We start from the raw sequence: 12997 nt of genomic DNA, 5'->3' as shown, positions 1-12997 counted from the left end.
TTTCCTACTATGAACCAGGCCTTTTCCAGACAGACATACCCATCCCAGCTAACCACCTACTAACTACTCACCTACCAGGGCAAACATCCAGCAAATGCTAACCTATTCATCTGCCTATTGTCCTATCCACCCTAACCCTCACCCATTTACCCACTCATGATTCAAGTGCCCATTCATTTTTTTCAACCACCACACACAGAGCTTAACTTTCTACATATCTACCCACTCCTTTCATCTGTCTCCCAGACCCACGCCCTCACTGAATCAAGGAGCCAATGTTGGAATTGGAGTGCTATGAAGATGCTCTCATCTGAGACCTGGAAATTAGTGGAGATGAGATCTGGGCTTTACTGAGAATCAACTGCTACCCCTAACAATGACCGATACCTTTTATCAAACATTTTAAACTCTAGGTCTTTTACTGTATAAGGAACTTTAAATCAATTTTACAAATGAGGAGATCAAGGCTCTGAGAAAAGTGAGGGACTAAGGTCACAGAGTTGGTGAGACTCTCCCTGCATCGCCCCACTCCCCTGAGACCTGCAATTTAGGGGAGAGTTTGAGAGAGCTGGATTGAGGGGATGGAGTTTGCTTTCTGATTGGCAAAATTCAGGGGCAAAAAAACCATCGATTTTTACTGAAATCAAGATTTTACTGGGGAACCTGATAGTGCCAGACTGTTTGGCACCTACAGCTCCATCCACTCCCTACTGTAGGCCACGTCGGTTTGAGGCAGGGGGTGGACAGGCCCCTTAGACGGCTTTCTCTCTGCTCCCAAAGCACATCGGGCCGAGTGGGCAACTCAAGTGGTGTCTCCGTTGATGCAGGGAGCTTTGAGGGGCATGGGCTGGCTCTGGGACTCCGATGTCCTGGGAAGAAGCTGCAGGTTCTGGATGGTATCCTTCAGCTGGGCCTGAGTACTCTCTATCTCAGCTAGTCGGCACTCCTGGGGAGGCAGCGGCAGTAGACTCAGAGCCGGGTGAGGGTTGCATCCCAACTCGCGTTCCCTCACCCAGCCTAAATGTGTCCCAGGGCTAGGGCATGGGTCTCACCAGACTTTTCAGCCTGTGGCCCTCATTGGTTGAACAATCGCGCCCTGGATCCAACTTGGCGGTCCTGTAGGAATTACGGGTGAAAGGAAAGAGTCAGAGGCTGAGAGACTCCGCTAGAGCTCCTGGTTGCAGTCAGGGACTCTGGCGCGGAGCTTGAGATGGAGGTGGGGTTTATCCAGCCTGGGGGTGGGGCCTAGATACATTTGAAGATGGGACTGCAGAATTAGAACCCGGACTGGCTGCGATGAAAGGACCAATCAACCAGTCCTGCGTGAGGTCGTGAGCAGGATAGGGGCGGCCCCAGACTAAGAGATAGCGGGTCTGCCCCAACTTGTTTGGAAGGAGCTGACTGAGGGACTGCTCGAGAGGACCTCCCAGAGACTTAGGGTGGATGGAGGTGACCAAGAAGCTGGTCTTAGATGTGTAGGGGCGGGTCTTACAGAGGGGGCGTGGCCGTGCCAGGCGTGATTCCGGTGGATTTACTGGGAGGCGGGGCCTGAGCCGATTTCTCTTTAGCAAGGCCGCCTGGGGCGGAGCTAATAGAGAGGGCGGGGCTTACCCTTCTCGGAGCCTGGAATCCAGGAGCTGAAGCTGGGTCCGAAGCTGCTCCTGCTGCTCGCTCAAGGACCGGATGTGGGTGCTGAGTGACTCCACGAGGCCGGACAGCATCTTCAGATCCTGACGCAGGGCAGCCACCTCGCACTGAAGCTCCGCCAGCTGTGGGGAGGGAGCAACTGTAACCTGAGCCACTGTCCTGCCCCTTCTCCCCACGGACATTGACTGACCTCCCTGTTCCTTTTGCTCTGCCTCCTAACCGCCCTGACTATGGGGTAATGACGCTCTAATTGTACAGAAGAGGAAAACTGAGGCTCAGAGAGGGTTGGGTTAGGTCTGAATCACAGACCACAGCAAGCTCGGTGTTTGAACCGAGACCTGCCTATCTTTCAGTCTTTTTCCAATCCTGTCTCCCCACTCTATGCGCAGACCTGAGCTGTACACCTCACCTTGCCCACGGGTCGGTGGGTGCCCAGCACCTGGTCTTTGTCTCTTGGCTGGTCCATCTGGCGCTGCCAGGGCACCGACGGCTTCCGAGGCAGCGATGCTGAGGCTCCAGTCCAGGGCCGGCCGCGAGGCGCGGGTCCCGCGTGTAGGGAGCCTTTGGGTCGCGGCCGCGGTCCGGCAGACGGGCGGCGGCGAGCGGGGCGGCCAGCCGGGACACTCTGAGTGCGCTTTACCGGCCGAGGCAGCCGGGGGGGCTGTTCCTCCTCCAGCCGCGGCCGGGCCCAACTACCTGCGCCGTGAACGCTGCGCAGGGACTGACTCTTGGAGATGAGAGGGGTGTGCTTGGGGAGGTCGCGGGGGGCCAGAAAGCCAGGCTTCTCCCCTGCAGAGATGCTGGGGGTGGGATGGGGAGCTCAGACTTCCACCGGTTTTTGAGCTGACCCCACCTCTACCTTCCACCAGAAATAACTCCAACCCTGATCTTTTACTTCTCGGCAAGCCCTGTGACTAAAGGGGATCCCATTTTGACTTCTGATCCTGTCCTGGACTTCCGATAATACTGTCCCTTCTATGACCTCAATCTAACCTTTGATTCCTCTCTAGCCTTGTCCCGGAGCTCTGACACAGTGTTACCCTTGACTTGAGCCTCTGTGTAATCTCTACTTCCAATCTGCCGGAGCTTGTTTGCATGCTAAATCACTTCAGTCCTACCTGACTCTTTGCAATCCTAAGGACTGTAGCCCACCAGGCTCCTCTGTCCATGGGATTCCCCAGTCAAGAATACTGGAGTGGGTTCTCATGCCCTCCTTCAGAGAATCTTCCCAACCCAGGGGTCAAACCTGCATCTCTTACATCTCCTGAATTGGCAAGCAGGTTCTTTACCACTAGCACCACCTGGGAAGCCCCCTGGAGCTTGACCTGTGCTCAAAACTCTACCCTCTTCCTTCCCAATCTGACTCCCTCTTGTCCCCAACCTCTGACCTTCAACTGAACCTGTCTCTGCCTTCTGAAAGAACATGATCCCTGACTTCTGACCCCGAAAATGACTCTGCCCATAATAAACTTTGACCCCATCTCCCCCTGGGCCTGACCTGAGATCTGCCCCTCATTGCTGAAAGTGACAATGTCACTTTCTCTGACCCTAGACATCTCTCTGACCCTCTCTCTGCAATGCCTAATCGCCACCTCAGAGTCCAATCTGACCTGATGCCCCCCTCTCTGATGGCACTGTGAGCCTCTCCCTGACCCCGAGATGACCCTGTCTCTAGCCTCTGACCTCCATCCTACAATGTCTCTGATGATGAACATGACCCTGTCTCTGATCCCTGACATGATCCTGTCTTCACCTCTGACCCTGTGCATGCCTTTGGCCCTTCCCCTACTCCCACCCATCAGAACTGGATCAGGTCAGACTTGAGGCAAGTAGTTACCTGGAATGGCCCTGGGTGCGGGGTGCTGGGAGACACATTGGCACAGTCACAGGTACAGGTCGGCCCTCTTCGATGGCATGCAGAATAGTGGGCAGCGGTTCCAGGTTGTCCCGGGTGGCCTGGTAAAGCATGCAGGGAGGATGCTGAGCAAACTCTCCAGGACCAGAGACCCCTACTCTCTTGCCTCCCTACCTCACGTTCTGGGCTCTGTGCTCAGGCCACACCTGGTCAAGTTCAGCAAAGATCGTACAGAGCTGGGCATGCAGGACTGCCAGCTGGAGGGCCAGGTCACTGCTGCCCTGATAACCACTGGGTGCTGTGTCTGCATCCACGGTGGCCACTTGGTCCAGGAAATGTTGCATGGCAGGTCCATGATCCTCCAGAAAGGTATTCATGAAGCTCATGTAGGCTTCCTTCTCACCAAACCTGCATCAGAGCCCAAGTGGGTGGGTCAGGTCCAGCATCTGCCACCCCCACCACCCCAGTGTGGCTACCCAGCCTCCCAGCACCTACGGAGCACGGTTGGCAAGGTTCTGGATGACCTTGGCGATCAGTGTGAGGGTGCGGGCTGGGCCAGGTGCCGGGTGCTCTGGTGCTAGGCCGAAGAGGCTGGGTGACAGAATGGCAGGACACAGGAGCCGCAGAAAGAGAGAGGCACATACGAGTCGGGGCCCCAGTGCCTCAGAGCCACGTGCTTTGCATGCTTCTCGCCAGCCTGAGAACACAGTGCCCAGCTCTGCTGGGAACCAGCTGGGAGAGAAGAGGCAATAGTCAGAGGGGAAAGATATGAGCATAAGGTTCGTGGATGATCGAAATCCTAAGGTCGGGGTCAATAGACACCTGCATGCTAAGTTCCAGGATAGAAGACATTGGGGATAATGATGGTTGGGGTTATAGGTCTCCTTGGGGTCAGGGCTTGTTGGTGGTGTACTCATTGTGGTGACTTCTGGAGTCAGAAATCTTAGATTTGGGGGTATACGTTCACAGGAGGACAGAAGTCATGAGCTTCATGTCCAGCTATAACTGGACATGAAACTGGGGTGCCAGACAGAGTACATAATATGAAGTAGTATAAGATTGGGTCACAGAGTCATCTAGATTCAGAAATTATGAGATTGATGTCCTAGGTGACATGGGATTAAGCACACAGGTTAACCTAGGGTCAGAGCTCAAGGAATTGGAAGCCTAGGAATTCCAGTTACATGGGATTTGGGATACAGGGTTACTTAAGGTCAGGGATCATGGGATTGGGAGTATGGCATTACTGGAATCAGAGATCATAGGATTGAGTGAAAGTGAAAGTGTTAGTTGCTGAATCCTGTCTGATTCTGCAACCCCATGGACTGAAGCCTGCCAGGCTCCTCTGTCCATTGAATTCTCCTGGCAAGAATACTAGAGTGGGGTTGCCATTCCCTTCTCCAGGGGATCTTCCCAAACCAGGGAGCAAACCCGGGTCTTCTGCATTGCAGGCAGATTCTTTACTATCTGAGCCACCAGGGAAGCCCCAATAGGATTGAGACCCTATGTTAACTGGGGTCAGGAGGCATGGAATTAGGGTAGGGGGTCACCTGTAGTCTAGAAGACAAAGAATCAGGTCCCATGTTACTTGGGGTTAGGTAGCATGACATTGGAATGAGTTGCCAGATTTAGCAAATAAAACTTTAGGAAAAACAGTTAAAGTTGAATTTCAGATTTTAAAAAATTGAAAACTTTTTTTTAGTATAAAAAGGTATGTCACAAATATGGTATCTCATTTAACTGGGCATTCTGTATTTTATCTGGAAACCTTAATTTGGAGTCAGAGCTAGCATAGTGACTGAGAGCACTGACACTCACTTGTAGCAGTGGTGCCCTGACACTCACTTGTAGGAGTGGATGATGTTCTCAAAGACCTCCTTGCAGCTGTTTCGAAGTCTGCTCTGGTGCTGGGGCAGATCTGAGGCTGGGCATTTACTGGGGTCCACCTCACAGTCCTCGGTGGAGGCACAGAGACGCCGCACGACCTGTCCTGCAGTCCAGCACAACCAGAGAGGGCCTGGACCATGACCACAACCCACAGCACCCAGCCTCCAGTTCCATCTCCAACCTACTTCGGAGGCACCTAAAATCTTGGGGAACCTCCAGTTCGCTCTAGGATCCCAGCATCCCCAGGGCATCACCCACTACCAGAATCCAAGTTTACCCAAGGGTTCTCAGATTTCTCCTGGGTTGCCCTAGCGGGCTCAACTAAGCTTCTGACCCCTGCCCCACTCTGCTCACCCAGCGTCTCTTGGAGGTAATCCTGTGCCACCAGCTTCATGTACTCATCGATGGCCTTGGTGGCCAATGTGTTTTCCCGGAACAGCAGTGCCTCACGGCCTCCACTGCGTGCCAGCTCTGCGGTGCCCAGGTCTGTCACCAGGGCCTAGGCATAGTGGGGTTACATTGAGCTGGGCGCGGACTGAGTCGTGAGAATCCCGCTCTTGGCGGGTCCCTCACCCTTGGGGCACAGGCCCTGCCCCTTGCAGCTGCTGCCCAGGCCCATTGGCCTCGCTGCTGGGGTTCTTAACTAAACGGGAACCTCCGCATCAAAGCAGAAACTTGGGTCTCACGGTGCAGAAGCTCAGTTCAGACCCCACCCCTCAAGGTGCCCCGCCCCTCGAAGGTACCACTCTGGTACTGGTCCCCGCCAACTCCCCCCATGGAGCACGCGATCGGTTAGCCCCTGGTCACCCGGGTTCGTCCCGTCGCGGCGCCGCACCTGAGCCCGGCCGGTTGCCCGCAGCACGCGCACCATGGCGGCGGCCAGCTCTTCCTTGGCTTGAGCGGACAGCGCGAGTTCGAGAGCCCCGCAGAGGCGCGCGTAGTGGAACGTGAGGAACTCCGCCAGCTCCTTGTAGCGCTCCGACGGCAGCACTCTCAGGCGCCGCGCCCGGATTCGTGCCCGCAGCGCCGCGCCGGCTGGCGCCCCGAGCAACGGGAACCAACGCTCCAGACCCGCGGCGGGCGCCCGGGGGACGCCCAGCTCTTCCAGCGCCAAGGCCACCCGGCCCAGCACCGCGTCCCCGGGGCCCGCTCCGCGTAGTCGCAGGGACAGACGACGCGCTGGCGGCAGCGCCTCAAAATGGAAGCGTTCTGCCCAGAAGAGCTGGCCCGGGCCGGCCCGCGGAGTCGTGCGCGCCAGCAGCGCTCCGTCCAGCCACAGCTCAGTGCGCACTCCTGGCGCTGCCGCCGCCGCCCGGGGCAGCCCCTTCACTTCGTGCACCCACACGCTCAGCCACGTCTCTTCCCGCTCCACGTTGTCCTGCGGGCCAAAGCAGAGACAGGAGCGTGGCTTCGGTGCTCCACACGGCGCACCAGAGGTGAGGCGCGGGACGCGTGCTCCCAGGGGTTCGCTGGGCCTCTGGGGGAAGACAGCGGGACTATGGGGATCCCACGATGATCCTCTAGCTTTTCTGGGTCCTCCCGGAAAGATCCGGGGTCCAGGGAATGGAGGAGTAACCGCGGGGTGGAAACTTGGCGACTCCCTGGGGTGCAAATAGGGCTTGGACTGAATACAATCCGAGCTGTGGAAGGGGCTGGTAAATCATGGAATAGGCGGAGGATCTCGGAGTGGTTGCAAAAGTGTAGGAAGGCAGATGTGTCCAAGGGGCAAAGTTTTGGCACGAGTGGGATTTGGGTTGGGTGGAAGGGGCGGGGTCCGGGCTGTGGGCGGGGCCTCCAAGTCCGACCTTAAGCACTACCGACCTGACTAGGCTGGAAGTGGCGACGAAGGTCCTCGATCCAACGGTCTCTCTCGGCAGCTGAGCGACAGGAGAAGCAGCGACTCCCGCCGGTCCACGTTACCTGTTGAGGAGGGGGAATCGAAGAGTGCGGTTGAGGCCAAAGGTTGAGCCAAAAGGTCAGGCGAGGTGGAGAGTTGCCTTTAATTACCTGGAAGCAGTGGGGCTCCTCCAGCAGGCTGGGGTGCAGTGGCCAGACCCGCACGTCCCGCTCGGCTCCGAGGTCCAGTTCGGAAATCGTGGCCAGCGATTCCCGGGAGCCCAGAGCACTGGGGGGCCTGGCGAAGGCGCACGTGAGCAAGCTGTCATTCCTACTCACTCTCTCGACCCCCACAACCTGCCCCCTACAGCCCAAAGGGTGGAAGGAAGCCAGAGGGAACTTGAACCTAAGTTGGACGTGAATCCATCCTTTGTCACTGAATTCCTCACTGTCTGTGTACTCCAGCCACACTGGCCTTCTTTTTGTCACTTCATTCGTCCTCTTGACCTTTGCACTTGCTCTTCCTCCTGCCTGGAATGCTTTTCCTGTCCTTTTTGGCCTGATTAACTTCCATCTAGACTGATGTGACTTAGCAGCAGCAGCAGCAGCCTTCAGATCTCCCCGGAGGGAGGGAATGGCAAACCACTCTAGTATTCTTGCCAGGAAAATCCCACTGACAGAGGAGCCTGGTGGGCTACAGTCCGTGGCATTGCAAAGAGTAAGACATGACCAAACACACACACACACACACACACACACACACACACACATCCTTCACGTCTCAGATCAAGTGTCCCTTTCTGAGACACTCACTCCCAAACCAAGGTGTTGACTCAGCTGCTATTTTAGAATTACTGTGTCACACTCTGCCCCCACCCTTCAATGGAGGGCTGACTCCATGCTAAGGGTCTTTCAGTGGCGCCAGCATTGCCCAACAAGGGGCAGGACACAGAGGCCCACAGGATATATTTGGTGAAGATCAGAATTATCGGCAGGAGGAATGGGAGGGGCAGTGTTGAATCCCAGCCCCTCTAGCTCCTCAGAGACCCTTACCCATCTCGGGAAGCACTGGCTCCTAGCTCTGACTTGGCCTTTTTCTTCTCTTTCAACCGCTTCAGCAGCCCCTGTGGGGAGGGGGATGTCAGCTGGGCAGAACCCTATGTTCCCTCCTCAGGTCCTTTCCTCGCCCCACCCAGGATGTCCTGGAAGATCTATTGATCTTGGGGGAAATCACAAGTTCAGACTACATTTGCAGGAATAGTAAAGGCGATCAACAGCTGCCATTTCTAAAGCACCTGACATAGTGCTTTCCTACACTCTCTATAGACTTTTCATAAACAGCCCCAAGAAGGAGCTTCTCTCACCAGCTTCATTTGACAGATAGTGACACTATGGCCCAGAGAGGGTCAGTGACCTGGTCAAGATGGCCCAGGAGGATTTCCCTAGTGGTTCAGTGGGTAAGAATCCGTCTGCCATTGCAGGGGACACAGCTTCCGTCTCTGGTATGGGAAGATTCCACATGCTGTGGAGCAGCTAAGCCTGAGCATTGTATCACTGAGGCCAAGCTCTAGAGCCCATGATCTGCAACTATGGAGTCCAAGTGGTGATTACTAAAGCCCATGTGCCTAGAGCCCATGCTCCACAATAAGGGAAATCACTGCTATCAGAAGCCCACGCACCTCCAGGAAGAGTAACCCCTGCTCGCAGCAACTACAGAAAGCCCATGAGCAGTAACAAAGACCCAGCACAGCCAAGAATAAAAACAAATAAATTGAAAAATTAAAAAAAAAATCCCATGAAATTAATGAAAAAAGATCACCCAGGAAAAGTCTGCCCTTTCACCTCTGAGGGTCTGAAATCTTTCCTCTCCCCTCCACCCACCACTTACACGAACATTGTGGATCTGGTGGGGGCCAGCAGCCTCTGGCTCTGTCTTTCCAGGGGTCCGATCTGTGGGTGGTCAGGGGTGGAAGATTGGGGGGGGTGGGATCACCTTGGATTCTGCCCCACTTTGACAGGTTCCCAAATGCCCCAGCTCTCCCTGTCTCTCAAGCTTACCTGGATCCTTGAGATTCCCCGAGGCCACGTGGATGCTGCTCTCAGAGCTAGCGCTCCCCATCCGGGGCTGGCGAGGACCCTGTCCCCCAGCAGGAGCGGATGGTCAGAAAGGGGAGGCAGACAGACAGAAGGAGAGGCAGACACCTTTCTGTTATACCCCTCATGCTCCCTTACTGCTGTTCTCGCTCCCTTCCTTTCTTCCCCTTCCCTTGCCTGTGTGGCGCCTCTTACCTCATCTTCATTCCCAAGCAGCACCAGCTTCCCATCAAGTAGTGTGAAGGCTTCGATGTTCCAGACGGGCACGTCGGGGGTGGGAGCCTCTGGGATCTGTGTGGCCAGGGGCTCCAGCTCCGGCTCAGGCTCTGGGTAGAGGAGGCAGTGCTGGGGGCCTGGGAGTCCTTTCTTCTCCCTCAGGACAACCTTTCCACTCACCAAGGCTCATCAAGGCTTCCCTCCTAAGTGCCTCCTCTTCCCAACCCACCCAGCAGTCATATCAGGTGGGGGACAAGCCTCTACCCCTCTCTGGGCCTTGTCTCTAGTAGCCCTGGGTAGTAATGGGGAGTGGATGCAGCCCCACAGACTATGTGCCTGGTACTGTACTTACTACTCCGCATTCCTTCTCTCATTTAATCCTCTAAAAGCCATTCAAAGGGCTATTATAACCCCCATTTTACCAAGGCTGCTGCCATTTGCTGCTTAATCACTAAGTTGTGTCCGACTCTTTGTGACCCTGTGGACTGTAGCCCTCCAGGCTCCTCTGTCCATGGAATTCTCCAGGCAAGAATACTGCAGTGGGTTACTGTGCCCTCCTCCAGGGTATCTCCCTGACCAAGGGACTGACCTCAGGTCTCCTGCATTGCAGGCAGATTCTTTACCACTGAGCTACTTAGGGAAACCCCTTAACCACTGGACCACCAAGGAATGCCCTGCACTGGATCTTGAACAGCAGATTTTGATTTGACAGAGATTGAGGAGATGGTAGCATGAACAGAGCGAGCAGGGTTTCTCAGCTGGCTCAGGGGTAAAGAACCTGCCTGCCAATGTAGGGGATGCAAGAGACGGAGTTTCAATCCCTGGGTTGAGAAGATGCCCTGGAGTAGGAAATGGCAACCTGCTCCAGTATTCTTGCTGGAAAATCCCATGGACAGAGGAGCCTGGTGAGTTACAGTCCACGGGATAACAGAGATTCGGAGATGACTGACCAACTGAGGGCACACACACACACACACACAGCTTGAGGAAAGGCTGGGATTTGGCACATGGCCTGGTCCAGAGAAATAAAGGGAGGCGTGAGGAGGGCTTGGAGGGCTTAAAGGCTGGAGGGGAAGGTTAAGGAAGAGATTGGCAAAGCCTTGGGTGTCAGTTAGAGGAGATGGGGATTCATCTTGAAGGTATTAAGGAGCCATGGGAGGTGTTTGAGTAGGGGAAAAATGGGGGTCTTGTCAGAGAGCTCTCACCGGATGCTATGGAGTGGGCAATATCTGATACCCTGGAGGGGGCTGAAGGGATACCCCTGCAAAATGGGGGTATGAGTGATGAGAATTAAATGAGCCTTCAGAAATGGGAGGACAGCATCAACCCTCCCAGAGGACCCATCTGTCCTACTGTTTTACCACCAGGGGAATAAGCAATAACTCCACTTGCTAACGGATCACATAAAATGTGCTGAGTCCCAGGCATTCCTGAGCTCCAACTCTCATGGTACCCTTTGCAATTCTAGGTCTCTCTGTGTGACACTTAGCCCCATCTGTCATCTCCTCATTTACTTGTTTACTGCCTGTCACACTCACTGCACCATGAACTCCATGAGGCAGGCAGGCACTTTCCTCTGTTTTGTTCCTGCTGTGTCCTCAGTGTCTAAGTCAGGGCAGGCCTAGGACATAGTAAACGCTCACAGACCTCTGTTTGAATGACCGAATGAATGAATGATACACCCTTCAGGATAGGAGTCACGATTCCATTTTAACCAGTGGAGAAACTGAAGCTCAAGGAAGAGGAGATACTAAGACATCAAGGCTGGAGGGCAGGAGAGTAGGAGACAGCAGAAATGGGTATCCAGGCAGGAGAGAAGACGCCTGGGCCACTGAATATGAGGAGAGACCTACCGGGGCCAAGAGCCATTTGGCATCTGGACCGTGCTGCCCCATCAGTCTGTTCCCTGCCCCTTCCCCTGGATGGACCCCCAGCTCATAGGTTCCTAGTCACTCCCACCATGCCCAGGCCCCTGGGGTGAGGGGGAAAGAGGGAAGAGGGCAGCCAGCCGGGCCCCCAGCCACTTCCTGTTGGGCTTTTGCACTCCCCACAACTTCCTGTGTCTGTAAGGCTGATGCTCCGGAGGCAGACAAAAACCTCCCTGCATCCGGGCCTCCCAGCCCTGGGTGGGGGAGCCATGTACCTGGGTTTTCTGGCTCCGGCTCTGAATCCAGCGGTGGGCTCTTGTTTTTCCCCCAGAGGCTCTTGGATATTTTCAGGCGGCTCGTGCGTGACTCCTTGGGGGGTGCAGAGAGGACGCGACGAAACAAAGAGCGCGGGGCCGGCTGGCTGCTGGCCGTGGTCTCCTGGTGGCTCTGTGCCCTCCCCCATCCTGCAAGGCGGCCCCAGCGGAACCCCCCAGCCCCCTTCTCCCCACCACCCCCTGAGTGCCAGCGGTAGGAGGTTAAAGGAGATGGGGCTGCAGGCTGGGTTTGGGAGGCCCGGCTTGGTGAAGGTGGGTCCATGGCAGAGATTCTCCTGGGGGAATGAGAGGGTGATAATTCTGTCCTGTGTCTGCCCACCAGACAGGGTTGTGCTGTCTTCATTTCCGCCCCCTCCTCACTCTCAGCTCTGCCCCCAGGGAACCCCCTTTGGGGGCCACATGCACTCCCTTTCTTACCTTGATTTCCTGACCAGCCTCAGAATCAGCAGCCGTCTGCACCCTGCCCGGCTTCCTCTGGCTGAATGCAACTCCACGTGACCCTGTCTGTCCCACCCCACCCCACAGCCAGGCTGGGAGGGCACAACAGGGGGCAGGATGCTAGAGGAGAGGAGGTGACAGAGCAGGACCCAGAATCTCTCAGTGACCAGGAGGCAGCCCATGCCCCTCTTTGAGCCTCAGTTGCCTTCTCTGCAAAATGGGTACATGCAGATCAAATGCTAGAACTCTCATCCACTGCTGGTCAGAGTGTAGACCGACTCATCCAAGCTGGAAACCTGGTGTGATCTTTGAATATTGACCATATACCTCTTCTCTGACTCAGGAGTTCCACATATTGGGTGTATATGCTAGGTAAACACCCAATACACATGCCCACCACCGCTATTCATAATGTGTGTGTGTGCTCTCAGTTGCTCAGTCATGTTCTACTCTTTGTCTTACTCTTTGCAAGCCCATGGACTATAGCCCACCAGGCTCCTCTGTCCATGGGATTTCCCAGGCAAGAATACTGGAGTGGGCTGCCATTTCCTTCTCCAGGGGATCTTCCTGACCCCGGGATCAAATCTAGGTCTCCTGCTCGCGGGCTAAATCGCTTCAGTTGTGTCCAACTCTGCAACGCTATGGACTTTAGCCTGCCAGGCTCCTCTGTCCATGGAATTCTCCAGGCAAGAATACTGGAGTGGGTTGCCATACCCTCCTGCAGAGGATCTTCCCCACCCAGGAATCGAACCCGTGTTTCCTGCGTTTCCTGCACTGGCAGGCAGATTCTTTACCACTGTGTCACCTGATACCCCAAACTG

General features: G+C 55.4%; 1 protein-coding gene across 3 annotated transcripts; it reads right to left on the bottom strand.

The window, feature by feature from the left end:
• Nucleotides 1–793: 793 nt before the first annotated feature.
• On the bottom strand, nt 794–12000 carry RASAL3 (RAS protein activator like 3). Of its 3 annotated transcripts, none has more exons than XM_055566525.1 (18): nt 11679–12000; nt 9800–9811; nt 9515–9645; nt 9284–9362; nt 9114–9175; nt 8279–8349; nt 7397–7523; nt 7211–7309; nt 6225–6767; nt 5744–5888; nt 5348–5492; nt 3998–4234; nt 3709–3910; nt 3485–3603; nt 2057–2447; nt 1612–1769; nt 1053–1116; nt 794–946 (listed from the first exon to the last, which is right to left on the bottom strand). In XM_055566525.1, the coding sequence occupies exons 1-18, from the start codon at nt 11998–12000 to the stop codon at nt 803–805; spliced, it is 3051 nt and encodes a 1016-aa protein (XP_055422500.1). In that variant the 3' UTR covers nt 794–802. The 3 variants fall into 3 exon arrangements, with proteins under 3 accessions (XP_055422500.1, XP_055422501.1, XP_055422499.1); XM_055566526.1 differs by having other exon boundaries at nt 8312–8349; XM_055566524.1 differs by lacking the exon at nt 9800–9811.
• Between the last annotated feature and the right edge of the window lie 997 nt (nt 12001–12997).

Source organism: Bubalus kerabau, chromosome 1, assembly GCF_029407905.1.
Source record: "Bubalus kerabau isolate K-KA32 ecotype Philippines breed swamp buffalo chromosome 1, PCC_UOA_SB_1v2, whole genome shotgun sequence".
NCBI lineage: Eukaryota > Metazoa > Chordata > Mammalia > Artiodactyla > Bovidae > Bubalus > Bubalus kerabau.
This window is presented reverse-complemented; position numbering and strand designations above follow the sequence as displayed.

Bases quoted from the DNA above. Each gene is read 5' to 3' on its own strand.
- RASAL3 (XM_055566525.1), bottom strand. From the start codon at position 12,000: ATGGACCCACCTTCACCAAGCCGGGCCTCCCAAACCCAGCCTGCAGCC. The intron at 9,176-9,283 runs GTAAGCTTGAGA...GACCACCCACAG, and splicing joins GGGGAATCTCAAGGATCCAG to ATCGGACCCCTGGAAAGACA. The intron at 2,448-3,484 runs GTAACTACTTGC...TCCCACCCCCAG, and splicing joins CGCACCCAGGGCCATTCCAG to CATCTCTGCAGGGGAGAAGC.